The sequence below is a fragment of the Rattus norvegicus genome, chromosome 19 (genome assembly GCF_036323735.1).
Source record: "Rattus norvegicus strain BN/NHsdMcwi chromosome 19, GRCr8, whole genome shotgun sequence".
NCBI classification, from domain to species: Eukaryota; Metazoa; Chordata; class Mammalia; order Rodentia; family Muridae; genus Rattus; species Rattus norvegicus.
Window position 1 is genome coordinate 50,459,388 of NC_086037.1, and position 13,241 is coordinate 50,472,628.

The 13,241-nt window shown below is 39.8% G+C and overlaps 1 protein-coding gene across 5 annotated transcripts in view; it reads left to right on the forward strand.

Moving 5' to 3' along the window:
* The window catches only part of Ctcf (CCCTC-binding factor), a 49,536-nt gene that overhangs the window by 27,910 nt on the left and 8,385 nt on the right, over positions 1-13,241 (forward strand). For all 5 annotated transcript variants that reach the window (XM_006255536.4, XM_039098033.2, XM_039098034.2 and 2 more), the window contains 5 exon segments: positions 1,836-2,625; positions 2,933-3,103; positions 5,779-5,912; positions 9,314-9,434; positions 10,306-10,455. In XM_006255536.4, coding sequence (XP_006255598.1) covers positions 1,845-2,625; positions 2,933-3,103; positions 5,779-5,912; positions 9,314-9,434; positions 10,306-10,455 — 1,357 coding nt within the window. In that variant the 5' untranslated portion in view covers positions 1,836-1,844.

Below are 13,241 nucleotides of genomic sequence, written 5' to 3' on the forward strand. Positions count from 1 at the left end.
TTGTTTGCTTTGTTTTTTATTTTAATTAAGTCTTAGTTATTTAGTTGGTGTGTGTGTGCACATGGGCATGCCACAGTACATGTGAAAGTCAGAAGAAAATTTGTAGGAGTTGATTCTCTCTATTACATAAGTCCTGGGCATCAGACTTGGGTCATTAGGATTAGTAGCAAGTACCATCATCTCTGAGTCATCTTGCTGACCTATTATTTTACTCTAGGTACTACCAAGATTTAAGAGACAGAAACTGTTGATAGGCGTGGTAGCGAGACAGGCAGACCTCCCCAGCAGTGTGATTACAGGCACATACCACCATGCCCAACTTTCCAGGCGGGTGCTGGAGATGAAAACTCATGGCTTCATGCCTTCTCAGAAAGTACTTCACCAACTGAGCCATCTTCCCTAGCCCCACACAATAAAGCTTTCTGAAAAATGGTATGACAAAGTATGATTTTTTAAGGGGAGAATTTAGGAAAAACAGCAAGGCATGGGACTAGGAGTGTAGTTCAGTGAGGCCTAGATTTGACACCCAAAGCCATTTAAAAGCAAGGAAAGTCTCTTCTAGTGCATGATAAATAGAGTGTACTTTTTTGGTTTTAAGACAAGGTCTCATTATAGATCTAGCTGTTCTAGTCTAGCCTTAAACTCAATGATTTCCTTGCCTCTGCCTCAACAGTTCTGGGATTAAAACTGTGTATCACCAAGCCCTACTCCCTATAATGTATTTTTTTAAACTAATTTTTAATTGGAAGGAAAAAGTAAATATATTTGTGTTTAACATTTTGAAATGTGTGTACATTGAGGAATCATTAAATCTAACGTGTTGTGGTAAGAGAAAGTAAGTATGTAGAGTGCTAACTATTGTCTGCATGTCGTACAGAGGCTATCTTAAACGTTATTCTTCTGACTGAAAATTTTAATTCTTTAAGGCACTCCAAATAAGTAAGTTTTAAACTAGCTTTACTGGTAATTTTTAATATAATTAAATATCCAGAATAAAAGTTTCTAATGTCTAGTGTCTCTTTTTTTGTTGTTTATGATTGGGTATCATTGTATGGCCAAACTAGTCTCAAACCTCATCTTCCAGCCTCAGTTGTGCAAGTGCTACTTTTCTAGTCATGTCCGGCAGTACCTAGCTCTGGTAGTTTGTTTGGTAGAAGATTGACCTGTGCCTTGTATGATTGACCTGATGCCATTAATAACATCCTATCCTAATAAGGATAATAACAACTAAAAAATAGCCTTAGATTTTGCCAACTATCTCTGGAAGCTAAGTTCTTCAGTTTGAAAACTTGAGCCTGTAGGTTGTTGCTTCAACTTTTCCATGTTTTTTATTTTGGCAGTTTATTTGCATAAAAAACCAAAATTAGCATTGTAGTGTTTCTCTTAGACTAAACTTTACTTCTGCAGTGTATTTTAACACCCACTCTCACCAGTTTTCTGTTAATTATAAGTATAATCCAGAGTCTTGTCAGTTTTGATCAGTTTTGGAGTTTTTGGTTTTGATTGACAAGATTTATAATGTAGGTGAATTTTTTTTTCTTCCATCCAAGAGGAAACTGTCTGTCGAATAACCATTTATGGATACCTAATTCATTCACTAAGGAGGTGGTTTGGGGTGGGGAGGTAGGTATTTTGATTTTTAGAGACAGGGTTTTACTGTGTAGGCCAGGATGGCCTTGAACTCAGAGATCTGCGTGCCTTCACCTCCTAAGTGCTGGGATTAAAGGTGTGTACCACTACCACCTGCCACCCAAAAGTTTTTAGTTTAAAATGTGTATGCTTTTATTTGGGCAAACCATATCATGAATAACAATTTGTGTTCTCCCTTAATAAAGGAAGGGGAAATGGAAGGTGAGGCGGTTGAAGCCATTGTGGAAGAGTCTGAAACTTTCATTAAAGGAAAGGAAAGAAAGACTTACCAGAGACGCCGGGAAGGGGGCCAGGAAGAAGATGCTTGCCACCTACCCCAGAACCAGACAGACGGGGGTGAGGTGGTCCAGGATGTCAACAGTAGCGTACAGATGGTAATGATGGAACAGCTGGACCCTACCCTTCTCCAAATGAAGACTGAAGTAATGGAGGGGACAGTGGCTCCTGAAGCAGAAGCTGCAGTGGACGATACCCAAATCATAACCCTGCAGGTTGTAAACATGGAGGAACAGCCCATTAATATAGGAGAACTTCAGCTTGTCCAAGTACCTGTTCCTGTGACTGTACCTGTTGCTACTACGTCAGTAGAAGAACTTCAGGGGGCTTATGAGAATGAAGTGTCTAAAGAGGGCCTTGCAGAAAGTGAACCGATGATATGTCACACCTTACCTTTACCTGAAGGATTTCAGGTGGTAAAAGTGGGGGCCAATGGAGAAGTGGAGACACTAGAGCAGGGGGAGCTTCCTCCTCAGGAAGACCCTAGCTGGCAAAAAGACCCAGACTATCAGCCACCAGCCAAAAAAACAAAGAAAACCAAAAAGAGTAAACTTCGTTACACAGAGGAGGGCAAAGACGTGGATGTGTCTGTGTATGATTTTGAGGAAGAACAGCAGGAAGGTCTGCTGTCTGAGGTTAATGCAGAGAAAGTGGTTGGTAATATGAAGCCTCCGAAGCCAACAAAAATTAAAAAAAAAGGTAAAATGAATTTATGAACTCATTAACCCATGTAATGAACTCGTAAACCCATTTGGGGAAAAGGATATAACAACAGCTTGTGTGCAAGTGCTTTTTTTTTTTTTTTAAACATCTAGTGGGTGCCATGGCTTAAATCCAAAAGAAGGGTTTTATTTGTGTTTTTAAGTCCTCAAGAGAAGTAAAACTGTGAATTAATTTCTTCTTAGATTGACTTTGATTATAAAAAATTAAGAGAATATAATTATAGTTTAGGACTAATCTAAATACTGAAGCACTGTAACAAGTCCGTGTTTTGTTTTGCATATAGGTGTAAAGAAAACATTCCAGTGTGAGCTTTGCAGTTACACGTGTCCACGGCGTTCAAATTTGGATCGTCACATGAAAAGCCACACTGATGAGAGACCACACAAGTGCCATCTCTGTGGCAGAGCATTCAGAACAGTAACCCTCCTGAGGAATCATCTTAACACACACACAGGTGCTAGATATTAATGTGGGCTACAGCATAACAAAGGTTAAAACATGGTTTTTAATCCAAGATTACTTCAATAGGAAGTTGAAGAGTATTATTTTTGTTCCTTCTTGAAATCTGCCGTTTTTTCTTGACATAATTCATAAAAGATTTTAGCATTACATTGCTGAGGATTTAACAGTGACAAGAAACGAGACCCAAAAGCCCAAGGCAGTCAGTGAGAAAGAACACTAGAAATAGAAGTAAAAATCCTACCTACAATAGAACTATGGCTTTCTTTTCGTTTCTTGTTGTTTCGTCTCAAAGAAGGTAGGTTGTTTACAGCTTAAGGGTACAAACGTATACGTACCATTCTCAAAGTTCATTTATTTGTTCAAATATAAAATATTCTTTAATATCTTCAGTATTCATGTTGCATATGGCCAGATTCCAGTGATGTGACTGCATTGTCGACTTCTCTTAGATTTTTTGCTGGCAAGTTTGAATATTTGTGTGAACTTGACAGAAGCTGTAGAGTTATCTACCATGTAGATCCCTTTCTTAATGAATTATTCATAAGGCAGTGTTCAGCCCATTGTAGGTAGTACCACACCTAGGTCATAGGGTTTATAAGAAATCAGACTGAGCAAACTAGAGGTAGCACTCCGGTAAGCATAGTTCCCGCCCTGACTTCTTCAACAGTGGAGGGTGACCGGAGTGAGAGTCAAGATGAAATGAACCCTCTCTTCTTCAAGTTGATTTGGTCATAGTGGGATTTTTTGTTTTGTTTTGTTTTAATCATAGCAGTAGAAACCCTAAGATAACTCTCTCTGCAGGCTTTTATCTTTTTGCGTAGGTATTTGGTTGTAAGTCCTCTGACCCAATTTTTTATGGAGACTAGTTTCTTCCCATATTCTCTACTTCTTTCAGAGTAGGCTTTCCTCTATTTTTATGTTCTGTCTTCATTTAAAATGGTGATTGTTGGTTTTGATTTGATATACTAGTTGTCATATTAAATTAGTTGTCTTGCTTTACATGTCAAAAGATCAGTTAGTGGATTGTCTATTACTTTATAAGTAGTGTGCTGTATAGTAGGATATTCTTAGCCATCTAGTCACTTTTATAGCGCGCACACACACACAAATGCATCTAGTACTTTAAAGACACTGTATTACCCTTTGATAGGATTTGTCAGTGTGTATGTACATTGACGTGAGTACTTTGTCTTAGACTGTACTTAAGCTTTGAAAAGTTCATTCTGTGGTTATCCAGAATTGGTTTGGTAAACACTTATTCATCTAGTTAACTGAGCCTACAAAAGTCAAATACATAAACACTCCAGTGCTGCTTCCTGATGAAGAGTGAGCTTTTCACTTTCAGATGTGCTTATATTACATTCTAGGGGCACTCTTTGGATTATTTGGTTTGCTAAGACAACGTCTTTCTACATAGCCCTGGCAATCCTAAAACTTACTACGAAGCTAGGTTGGCTCTGAACTCAAAGAGACCTATGTGTGTCTTCCTATGGTTCTGGGATGAAAGGCATGCACCACAGTGCCAGCGCCTAGTGGGCACTCTTCCTGTAAAGCTATAGTAAATGAAAACCAATTTGGTGACCATGACCTTGAACAGAGAAACGTAGTGGTCATGTAGTGCAGCCTGATGGGAAGGGACCCTGTCCCACAGCAGTGTACAGTTGGACAGTTGTCATGCTTTTTCTCCCAGAGGCAGAACTCTTCCCCCCAACCACAAAATAATGCTAGGTAAAAACCAAAAGTTACTATTTTAATTACCTTGTTCCTGAGATTAATGCTGCTTTCCTTCCCTTGATAATTGTTTTATTTTTTCTGTGCCACCAGATTGTATATACGCTTCATAGAAAGAATTCCTCCATTCTCTCCTAACTCAGTGGTACTGAGGAAACAAATTTAATTAGTGAATAAGCATTCCTTTCCATTTCTTAGTTACTATAATTTTTCCATCAGCACTTCCCTGTTTATACTTCATCGTTTTTAGTTACTTTTGTAGAGTTGTTCATGGTGTTTTATGTCTGTAAACCTAAACACTTGGGAGGCTGGGCACTAGGAATAAGAGTTTAAGGACAGTTCTGGGTTCTATGTTTATATATTGAGACCTTACCTTTAAAAGAAAGAGAAAAAAAGAAAGAACAAAGAATAATTTCTGTAGGTGTCTATTCTCATTCTTGACATTATGATTTTTTTAATTATAATCTGTTTTGGTCGGGGGAGGTGTTTAGAGAGACAGAGTTTCAATGTAGCCCTGGCTGGCCTGGAACTTAGTATGTAGACCAGGCTGGCCTGGAACTCAGACCACCCCCTGACCTTGCCTCTGCCTCCCAAGTTCAGGATTAAAGGCATGCACCACCACTGCCTGGGTTTGTTGTTGTATTTAGTAAGGACTAAAATACACTGGAATTTCTTTTAATGGTTGGGTTCTTAGTAACCAGTATATTTACAAAAAGGAATAAGAAGGATTTTTCTATTCAAAGGCCATAGAGTCAAGTAATTAGCAGAAACTAAAGTTTAGCATGCATTCTTAGGGACTAGTGATGAAAATTTGTCCAGGGCTCCCTGTAACTAGTAGAGCTATTTTCAGCTTATGCAGTAGCTTTGAGCCATACATTGAATTGAACCCTGTCATGTAATGTGCCATTAATTCCTGCTATTCCCTCCTTCCTTTAGGTACTCGTCCTCACAAGTGCCCCGACTGCGACATGGCTTTTGTGACCAGTGGAGAGTTGGTGCGGCATCGTCGTTATAAACACACTCATGAGAAACCATTTAAGTGTTCCATGTGTGATTATGCCAGTGTAGAAGTGAGTGTCTAGTTCTTTATCATTGAGAGCTTTCTTAGACCATGGCAGTAGGCTTTTTTTGTTTGTTTTAGGGGGACACCTATTCCAAGACTAAACATGCTAGTGCATGCCTTTAATCCCAGCACTTAGGAACCAGAAGCAGATGGGTCTCTGAGTTCAAGGGTAGCCTGGCCTTCACAGTGAGTACCAGGACAGCCAGACTTATAAAAAGAGACCCTCCCTCAAAAAAATAAATAAAAATACCAACTCCATATATTTTGAAGATATAACTGTACCCAAGGCATTTACAAATGGGAGGTTTGATGTGTATTCCTTTAATCCTAGCATTGGACAGTCTGAGAATTGTGAGTTTGAAATTACCTTGGACCAGATACTGAGTTTGAAACGATCTGGAATATAGTTAAGAACCTCTCTTAACTATAATAATGAAGGTCTGGGGTTGGAGCTGTAGATCAGTGCTTGCCAAAAAGCAGCATTCACGAGGCTCTGAGTTTGATTCCCATCACTTAGGGGGAGAAGGGGTGTAGGAATGATGATTGGCTTTATTATTTGAATCTACCCTGTTGCCAGAATCGGATAAGAATACTACTAAAGGGAGAGGGGAGTTATACGACGTTAGTAAGCAGCCAAATCAGATATTATACTGAAAAATAAGTGGTTAAATATCTCCAAAACAAGACGAATTCAGCAGTTGTGTATATTACTTTATAGGAAGCTGGAAGAGGGACAAAAAAATTCAGTTCTCAGTATATATAAAGTTCCAACAAGACTAGGGATAAGCCAAAGCAAATCCCTCTTAATTAACTGTGAGTCACTGAAGTGATCCATCGTGCCTAAAACCTCAGCAGTCGGGAGGTTGACGCAGGTAGAGTGCTGCAAGCTCTAAGCCAGCCTAAGCTATAGAAACCTTGTCTCTCACCCTCATCATCATCATCATCACCGTCTAGGGTCTTAATGCTACTGTTTCGTTGTATTAAAAATTACAACTAATGGAAGAATAAGTATTTTATAAGTAGACTTTTTTTAATTGAGACAAAGTCTAACTACTTATGTATACCAGGCTAGCCTGGAGCTCACAGAATTCTGCCTGCCCCTGCCTCCTGAGTGTTAGGATTAGAGGCCTGTTCCTCCACACCCAGCTGTTTGGTTTTTGTTTTTTTGGTTTTTTCCTATTGTTCTATTTGGGTTGGGGGAAGGGATGCTTTCTGCTACTCCTTGACTCTAGCAGTTTTTCTTTCACCCTGTGGACCTTGAGGTTGAAACTCTGTCATCAGCAAATGATTTACTCAGTCATTTTGCCAGGCTTTAAAATGTCATTCCTTAAAGATTTTTATTTTTTATTTATTTTAGAGAATATCCAGCAGTAAAAGACATTAGAATAGGATGAATTCAGTGAATAGAGACCAAACATAAAAGAAGTATGGGCCAAGCAGTGGTGGTGCACACCTTTAATCCCAGCACTTGGAAGAGGCAGAGACAGACGGATCTCTATGATTTTTGAGCCCAGCCAGGTCAACAGTATATGTTCCAGGATAGCCAAGGCTGCACAAAGAAACCCTGCCTCAGCAACAACAAAAGTGTATAGAAATGAACAGTTGTGTGCATGAACCAGTGTTTGAACCCAGTTCCTTAGGCATGAACTCAACCACTAAACTGTGTCTCCAATTTCCAAACATCTCGTACTAGTGTAAAAGTTGTGTATCTCTTACCAGTAATGCTTAACGACAAAGATGCTTCAAGATTTCTTCCAAGTTTTGTTTTTTGTGGTTATTTGTTGGGTGGGGGGCCGGTGAGTTAAGATTTTATTCTTTTAATTATGTGGAGTAGTTTGGGTGCACAGGGGTGCTGGAGCCAGGAGAAGTTGGACTCCTTGTAGATGAAGCTGCAGGGGATTGGTTGTGAGTTGCTATGGCCCTGTCATGAGTCCTTGGAAGAACACTTGACAGTCTTAACCACTGTTCTGAGCTATCACTCTAGCCCCACCTTGTTTTAGATTTTAGAATACTTGCATAAATATACCGATAATCTTGGCAAAGGGACTGAAGTGTAAGCATAAATTTGTGCACAGAGATGTAATTTCACGCAGTCACTGTTCTCACTCAGACCCACCACATGAGATCAGTATCAGATTTGCCACTTGCTGGTGTGGCTTTTCAAAAATACTTAATTTGGAACACTGGATGTGGTTGTAGCTCAGCGGTAGAGTACTGGGCACTATCTTGAGTCCTCAGAACGGTTAAAGAGATAAATAGTAGTAATAATAGTTTTAAACCTTTCAATTGAAGATAGACAACCTAGTCTAAGAATAGTAGGAACTAGAAACCTTGGGGCGGTTCTAAATCTGATAGTGGTGAAATGTCTGAAATAACAATAAAAGTCATTATTGTGATTTTTGTTGTTTGTTTGTTTGTTTTGGTTTTGGTTATGTTTTGAGACAGGGTTTCTTGGAGTATCCTCAGTTGTACCAGAACTCGCTCTGTAGACTAGACTGTTCTCAACTCAGAGATCCTCCTGCCTCCACCTCCTGAGTGCTGGGATTAAAGGCATGTGCCACCATGCCAGGTCCTCTGTTACATCTTTAGGCAGAAAAAGTCACAAATTTGTTCCAAAGGGCATAAATAAATGAAGGTTACAAGTTGATTCCAAATTTTTATCAACAGACTAAATGTGAATGAAAAGTTAAAGAAAAATTTGAAAGTATACAGAGGGATGTGTTATATTGAATATTGTGAGACTGGTAAATCAGGCAGGTATGGGGGTGAGTGAGGTACTACTACTGGTGAGTGGAAGGGCACTCTTAGCCTGTATATGGCATACCCTGAATAAGGCAAAAGGAGCAGGGATTGAGTGATGCTGCAGGGAAAGTGTGGCAAGTAGCAAGGAAGAGAAATCAGAGACTCCTAAATCTCAGCCTGTCTAGGAAGTAGAAATGAGAGGGAAGTAGGAAATTGAAACATGAGCTTGGAGTTGAATTTTGTAGGAAATTAATATGTATAAAATAGGTATGGGTTATCTACTAAAGTATTGTGAAAAGTTTCAAAGAGAATAGAAGGGCTGGAGCCGTGGCTCAGTGGTAGAGAGCTCTTGCCTAATACAAGTCCCTGGGTTCAATCTTCAGGACCACCACACACACAAAAATAATAAAGGTTAGTATACCATCATTGTGTACCTTATCGCCCAACCCAATTATTAGTGTGACAGTTTTGCCTGATCTCTGTCCTGTCTGTTTACCCCCATCTCCTTAGACTGTAATACTGCTGAGAGGAAGCATAGGCTACAATGAAGGGACTTCTAATTTTAGTGCCCCCAAATTTAGATTTTGTACCTAAGCCATAGAGTTCATATTATAGTCCATGTTAACAGAAGTATAAGAGGTTCGTTCGGTTGCTTTCATGTTTCAGGTCAGCAAATTAAAACGACACATTCGCTCTCATACTGGAGAGCGCCCGTTCCAGTGCAGTTTGTGCAGTTATGCCAGCAGGGACACATACAAGCTGAAAAGGCATATGAGAACCCATTCAGGTAGGACTTCTCCCCTCCTGGTACTAATGAGCTACTTTTCAGTGAATCCTGTCAACTGCCATGTGCACCCAGGGCTTACCTGAATGGAAGACTATTGAGAAAAGCTCTGGCATATCCTCTGAGTTGATGGTTCTGAAAATACACCCGAGGGCAATTTTTTATGAGTCTTATAATGTGAAAATGGTTCTTTTAAGGGAGACATCAAATGAGATTAAAATCTCATGTTTATCTTTAAAAGTCTGGGTAGAAGCTGGATGTGGTGGTACACACTTCTAATCCCAGCAAAGGCAAGCAGATCTGTTGAGTGTGAGGCCAGCTTAGTCTACATGGCAAATTCCAGACTAGCCAGGGCTGCATAGTGACTCCTTTCAAGTTTCAAAAAACAAAATAAGAAGTCTGGATAGATTATCTAACATACTCTGGTTTCTAAGTACTATCATTTTGTAAAAAGAAAGGCTTGTGCTAAGTGTCATAGCATAAGCCTATAATCTTCACACTCGGGGCTGAGGTAAGGGGATCTCTGGTGCCAGACCATCCTCGGCAGCAAGATAAGACCCTGCTTCAAAACATAAAAGAGAAAGAATGATTTAGTTCTAGCTATCCCCACCCCCACCCCGCCCTGCCCCACCTCCACTCCAGCCAGGTAAGCTTTGCCCTGAGAAGTACTGTCCTATGACAGAAGAGGGTAGAAAGCTGAACAGAGCAAAGGTGTAGGATTTGTTTGCTAATTCTGAAGATAGGCGTGAGTTGGACAATTCATTACACCAAGCTTTAACTTCTCAAGCCTAATATATGTCTGCCACTCCGCTATTCACCTATGAAGCTGTAGTATTTATTCATTTAACTTGTTCATTCTGTATTTCCTTTTAAGGTGAAAAACCTTATGAATGTTATATTTGTCATGCTCGGTTTACCCAGAGTGGTACCATGAAGATGCACATTTTACAGAAGCACACAGAAAATGTGGCCAAATTTCATTGTCCCCACTGTGACACTGTCATAGCCCGAAAAAGTGATTTGGGTAAGTAGATTTATTAGAGACAAAGAATTCATGAAAATATGAAGATTAAAAACTTGACCTTAAACTCAGACTTTTGTGTATGTTAGTGAGTGGCTTACCACTTAGTGAAATCCATTGCTTAGCTCCCCCTCTCATGTCTTCTTTCTCTTTACTGGAGTGAAACTACAAGTTAAATATATCCAGAATGTAGATTATACATACGGTAATGGGGACTGTGATAGGAAACAATATACCTGTAATAGTAGCTTCCATTCTCTAAATAGGGAAGTAACATGTTTCAAATATGGTCAGTTTCCTTCAGCTTTTTCAAGAGGATTTGTATATTCGAGTAATTGGAATATTTTATTGGTTTGGTGGTAACCATTCCTGTACATTGTTAAGCCAGAACTACATAGAGGAAGAATTCATCTATATAAATTTTAATGTAACACATGCTTGCACATAGGATCATCTAGAGTTCTCTATTCATCTTTCTTACTAAAGAAATACAGAAGTCAGGAATAGTAAGTGCCAGCATTTGGAAAGTTGAAGCAGAAGAATCAAGTTCAAGACCAACCTGGGTTATGTGAGGTTGTCTCAGACAGAAGATAAAGAGATTACTTAGTGACATGCACCTGTGGTCCCAGTTTTTCAGAAGTCTTAATCAGGAGAATCCTTTGATTCTTGGGGGTTTAGGACTAGCCTTAGCTAAATTAGTAGGCTCCTGCTTTACTAAATGAAAAAATATAAATACTACTCAGTCTGTACTATCAGCCCAAAATCTTCCTGCTTCCTGAACATATTTGAACTTTTAAGTATTGACTACCAAAGCCAGGGCCTCACATATGCTAGCAGTCAAGCAGTGTGCCACTAAGTTATACTCTTAGAAATATTTTTTACATTCAGTTACATTTTTGTGGTTTAGATTTTTCTGTTTACGTTTGATCTTTACAGTATGAAGTAAGCGAGGTATATCTTACTCTAGTTTTAGTACAGTGGTGAGCCTACTGCTCAGAAGGATGTACCAGATGTTCAGCAGAAATTGTGAGTGGCAAAGCTGGGCAGAAGCCTGAGTTCCCTCAGGTTGTTTTGTTTGTGTTTTTTGTTGTCACCTTGTTTTGATGTTTAGGGGTTATTGTGTTTTGTTAATAGTACTGGGAATTGGGGGTTGGGGATTTAGCTCAGTGGTAGAGCGCTTGCCTAGGAACTGCAAGGCCCTGGGTTCGGTCCCCAGCTCCGAAAAAAAGAAAAGGAAAAAAAAAATAGTACTGGGAATTGAACCCAGGCCATCTCAGGAGTAACGTGAAAAGTAATAGAGCAGGACATGTGATGTCCTACTCCAATCTCTGTGAACCCAAAGATGAGTGTATGAAGTATATGCTATCTCTTTTTCCCTGCCTCCCATACTGGGGATTGAACCTGGTCCACAGAATTGGTCCTCTGTCCTTTTGGGTTTTGGTTTCTCTTAGGGAAGAGACACTGACTTTGCATATCATATGTTGATAATCCTGATATGGTTTTCCCTCCTGAGCAGTCCTATGAGTTGCTCTTTCAGGGCTGTTCTCATGGTTCCTCCTTAGTATATTAATTCATTGATGGTACAGATCCTTTGGCTCTGCCCTGTAGGAGGTGCCGTGACTCAGTGGAGTTGGACAACACTTTCCCTTTCTTTTAACTACTAACCTTCCTCTTTCTTCTTAGGATAGAAAGGCAGAAGGGTGAAATCTCCTGTTATAAAACCAACATAATCTCCTTGTATCTACACTTGCCTTCACCTTTCCTATCTGCCTGTAGGAGTTGGTGTGGCTTTCTTTATCTGTGCCTTGTCAGCCCCTCTTTTCTCTTTCCTTGAGTATTTTCTTTATTAGTTTGTTTACCTTTACCACTCGTACTCCTGGATCTTTCTTTGCAAGTTGGTGTACTCATTTCCCTCCTGAGAATTCACCAGAGATATTGAATGAGGCCTTGTGGTATAGACGGGTCCTCTTAGCTGCTTAAGAAGCTGGAGGCAAGAGGATAACAATTTCAGGACCTGCCTGTGCTTATAGGGAGACCCTGTCTCAAAGGGTTTTTTTGGTTGTTTTTTTGTTTTGTTTTGTTTTGTTTTTAAAGAAAAGGCTGGTGACAAAGCTCAGTGGTCAAGTGCTTACCTGGCATGTGTAGGGCCTGCGTTCAATCTTTAGTACCACAAAAAATTTTTAAAAATAAAGAACTGAGTTTTTCTAAATACAGTTCAGTCTTTAGTATCCCAAAAATTTTTAAAAATAAAGAACTGAGTTTTTTCAACTATATCCCACCATACACATATCCATCCACACCCATCCCATGCTGCTGGAAGGTAAATCTGGGTCCTGTTGTGTGATGGGTAAGCTATTTCTCATGGAATTACATCCCTAACCTTAGTCACCCCCTTCCGGCCAACCATAATGAACAGTTATGTCCGTAGTCTTTCCTTCTCTGTCTTTAGCATCCCTTTCGTTTACACTATCCTGGCACTCCAGTAAAGGGCCTTGCTAAAACATTCTACTCATTCTGTGTGCTTCCCCCTAACAGTACCTTACCCCAACAAACAGTACACTGCACTCTGTAGAGCACTTTCTTTCCCTGGCCTGTATGATTAAAGTACTGTTGGATTTCTCTCTTTAGTACTTCCTCCTCTTTCCCCCCTTTTTAAAGCTGTTCCCTTTTCTCAGTGGCCTTAACTCTTAGATTTAAAGCCTAACCCAGGCTGAGTGTGGTGGTGAAGGCTTTTAATCCCAGCATTCAGGAAATGTTTAGGCAGGTATCTCTGAGTTCTAGGCCAGCCT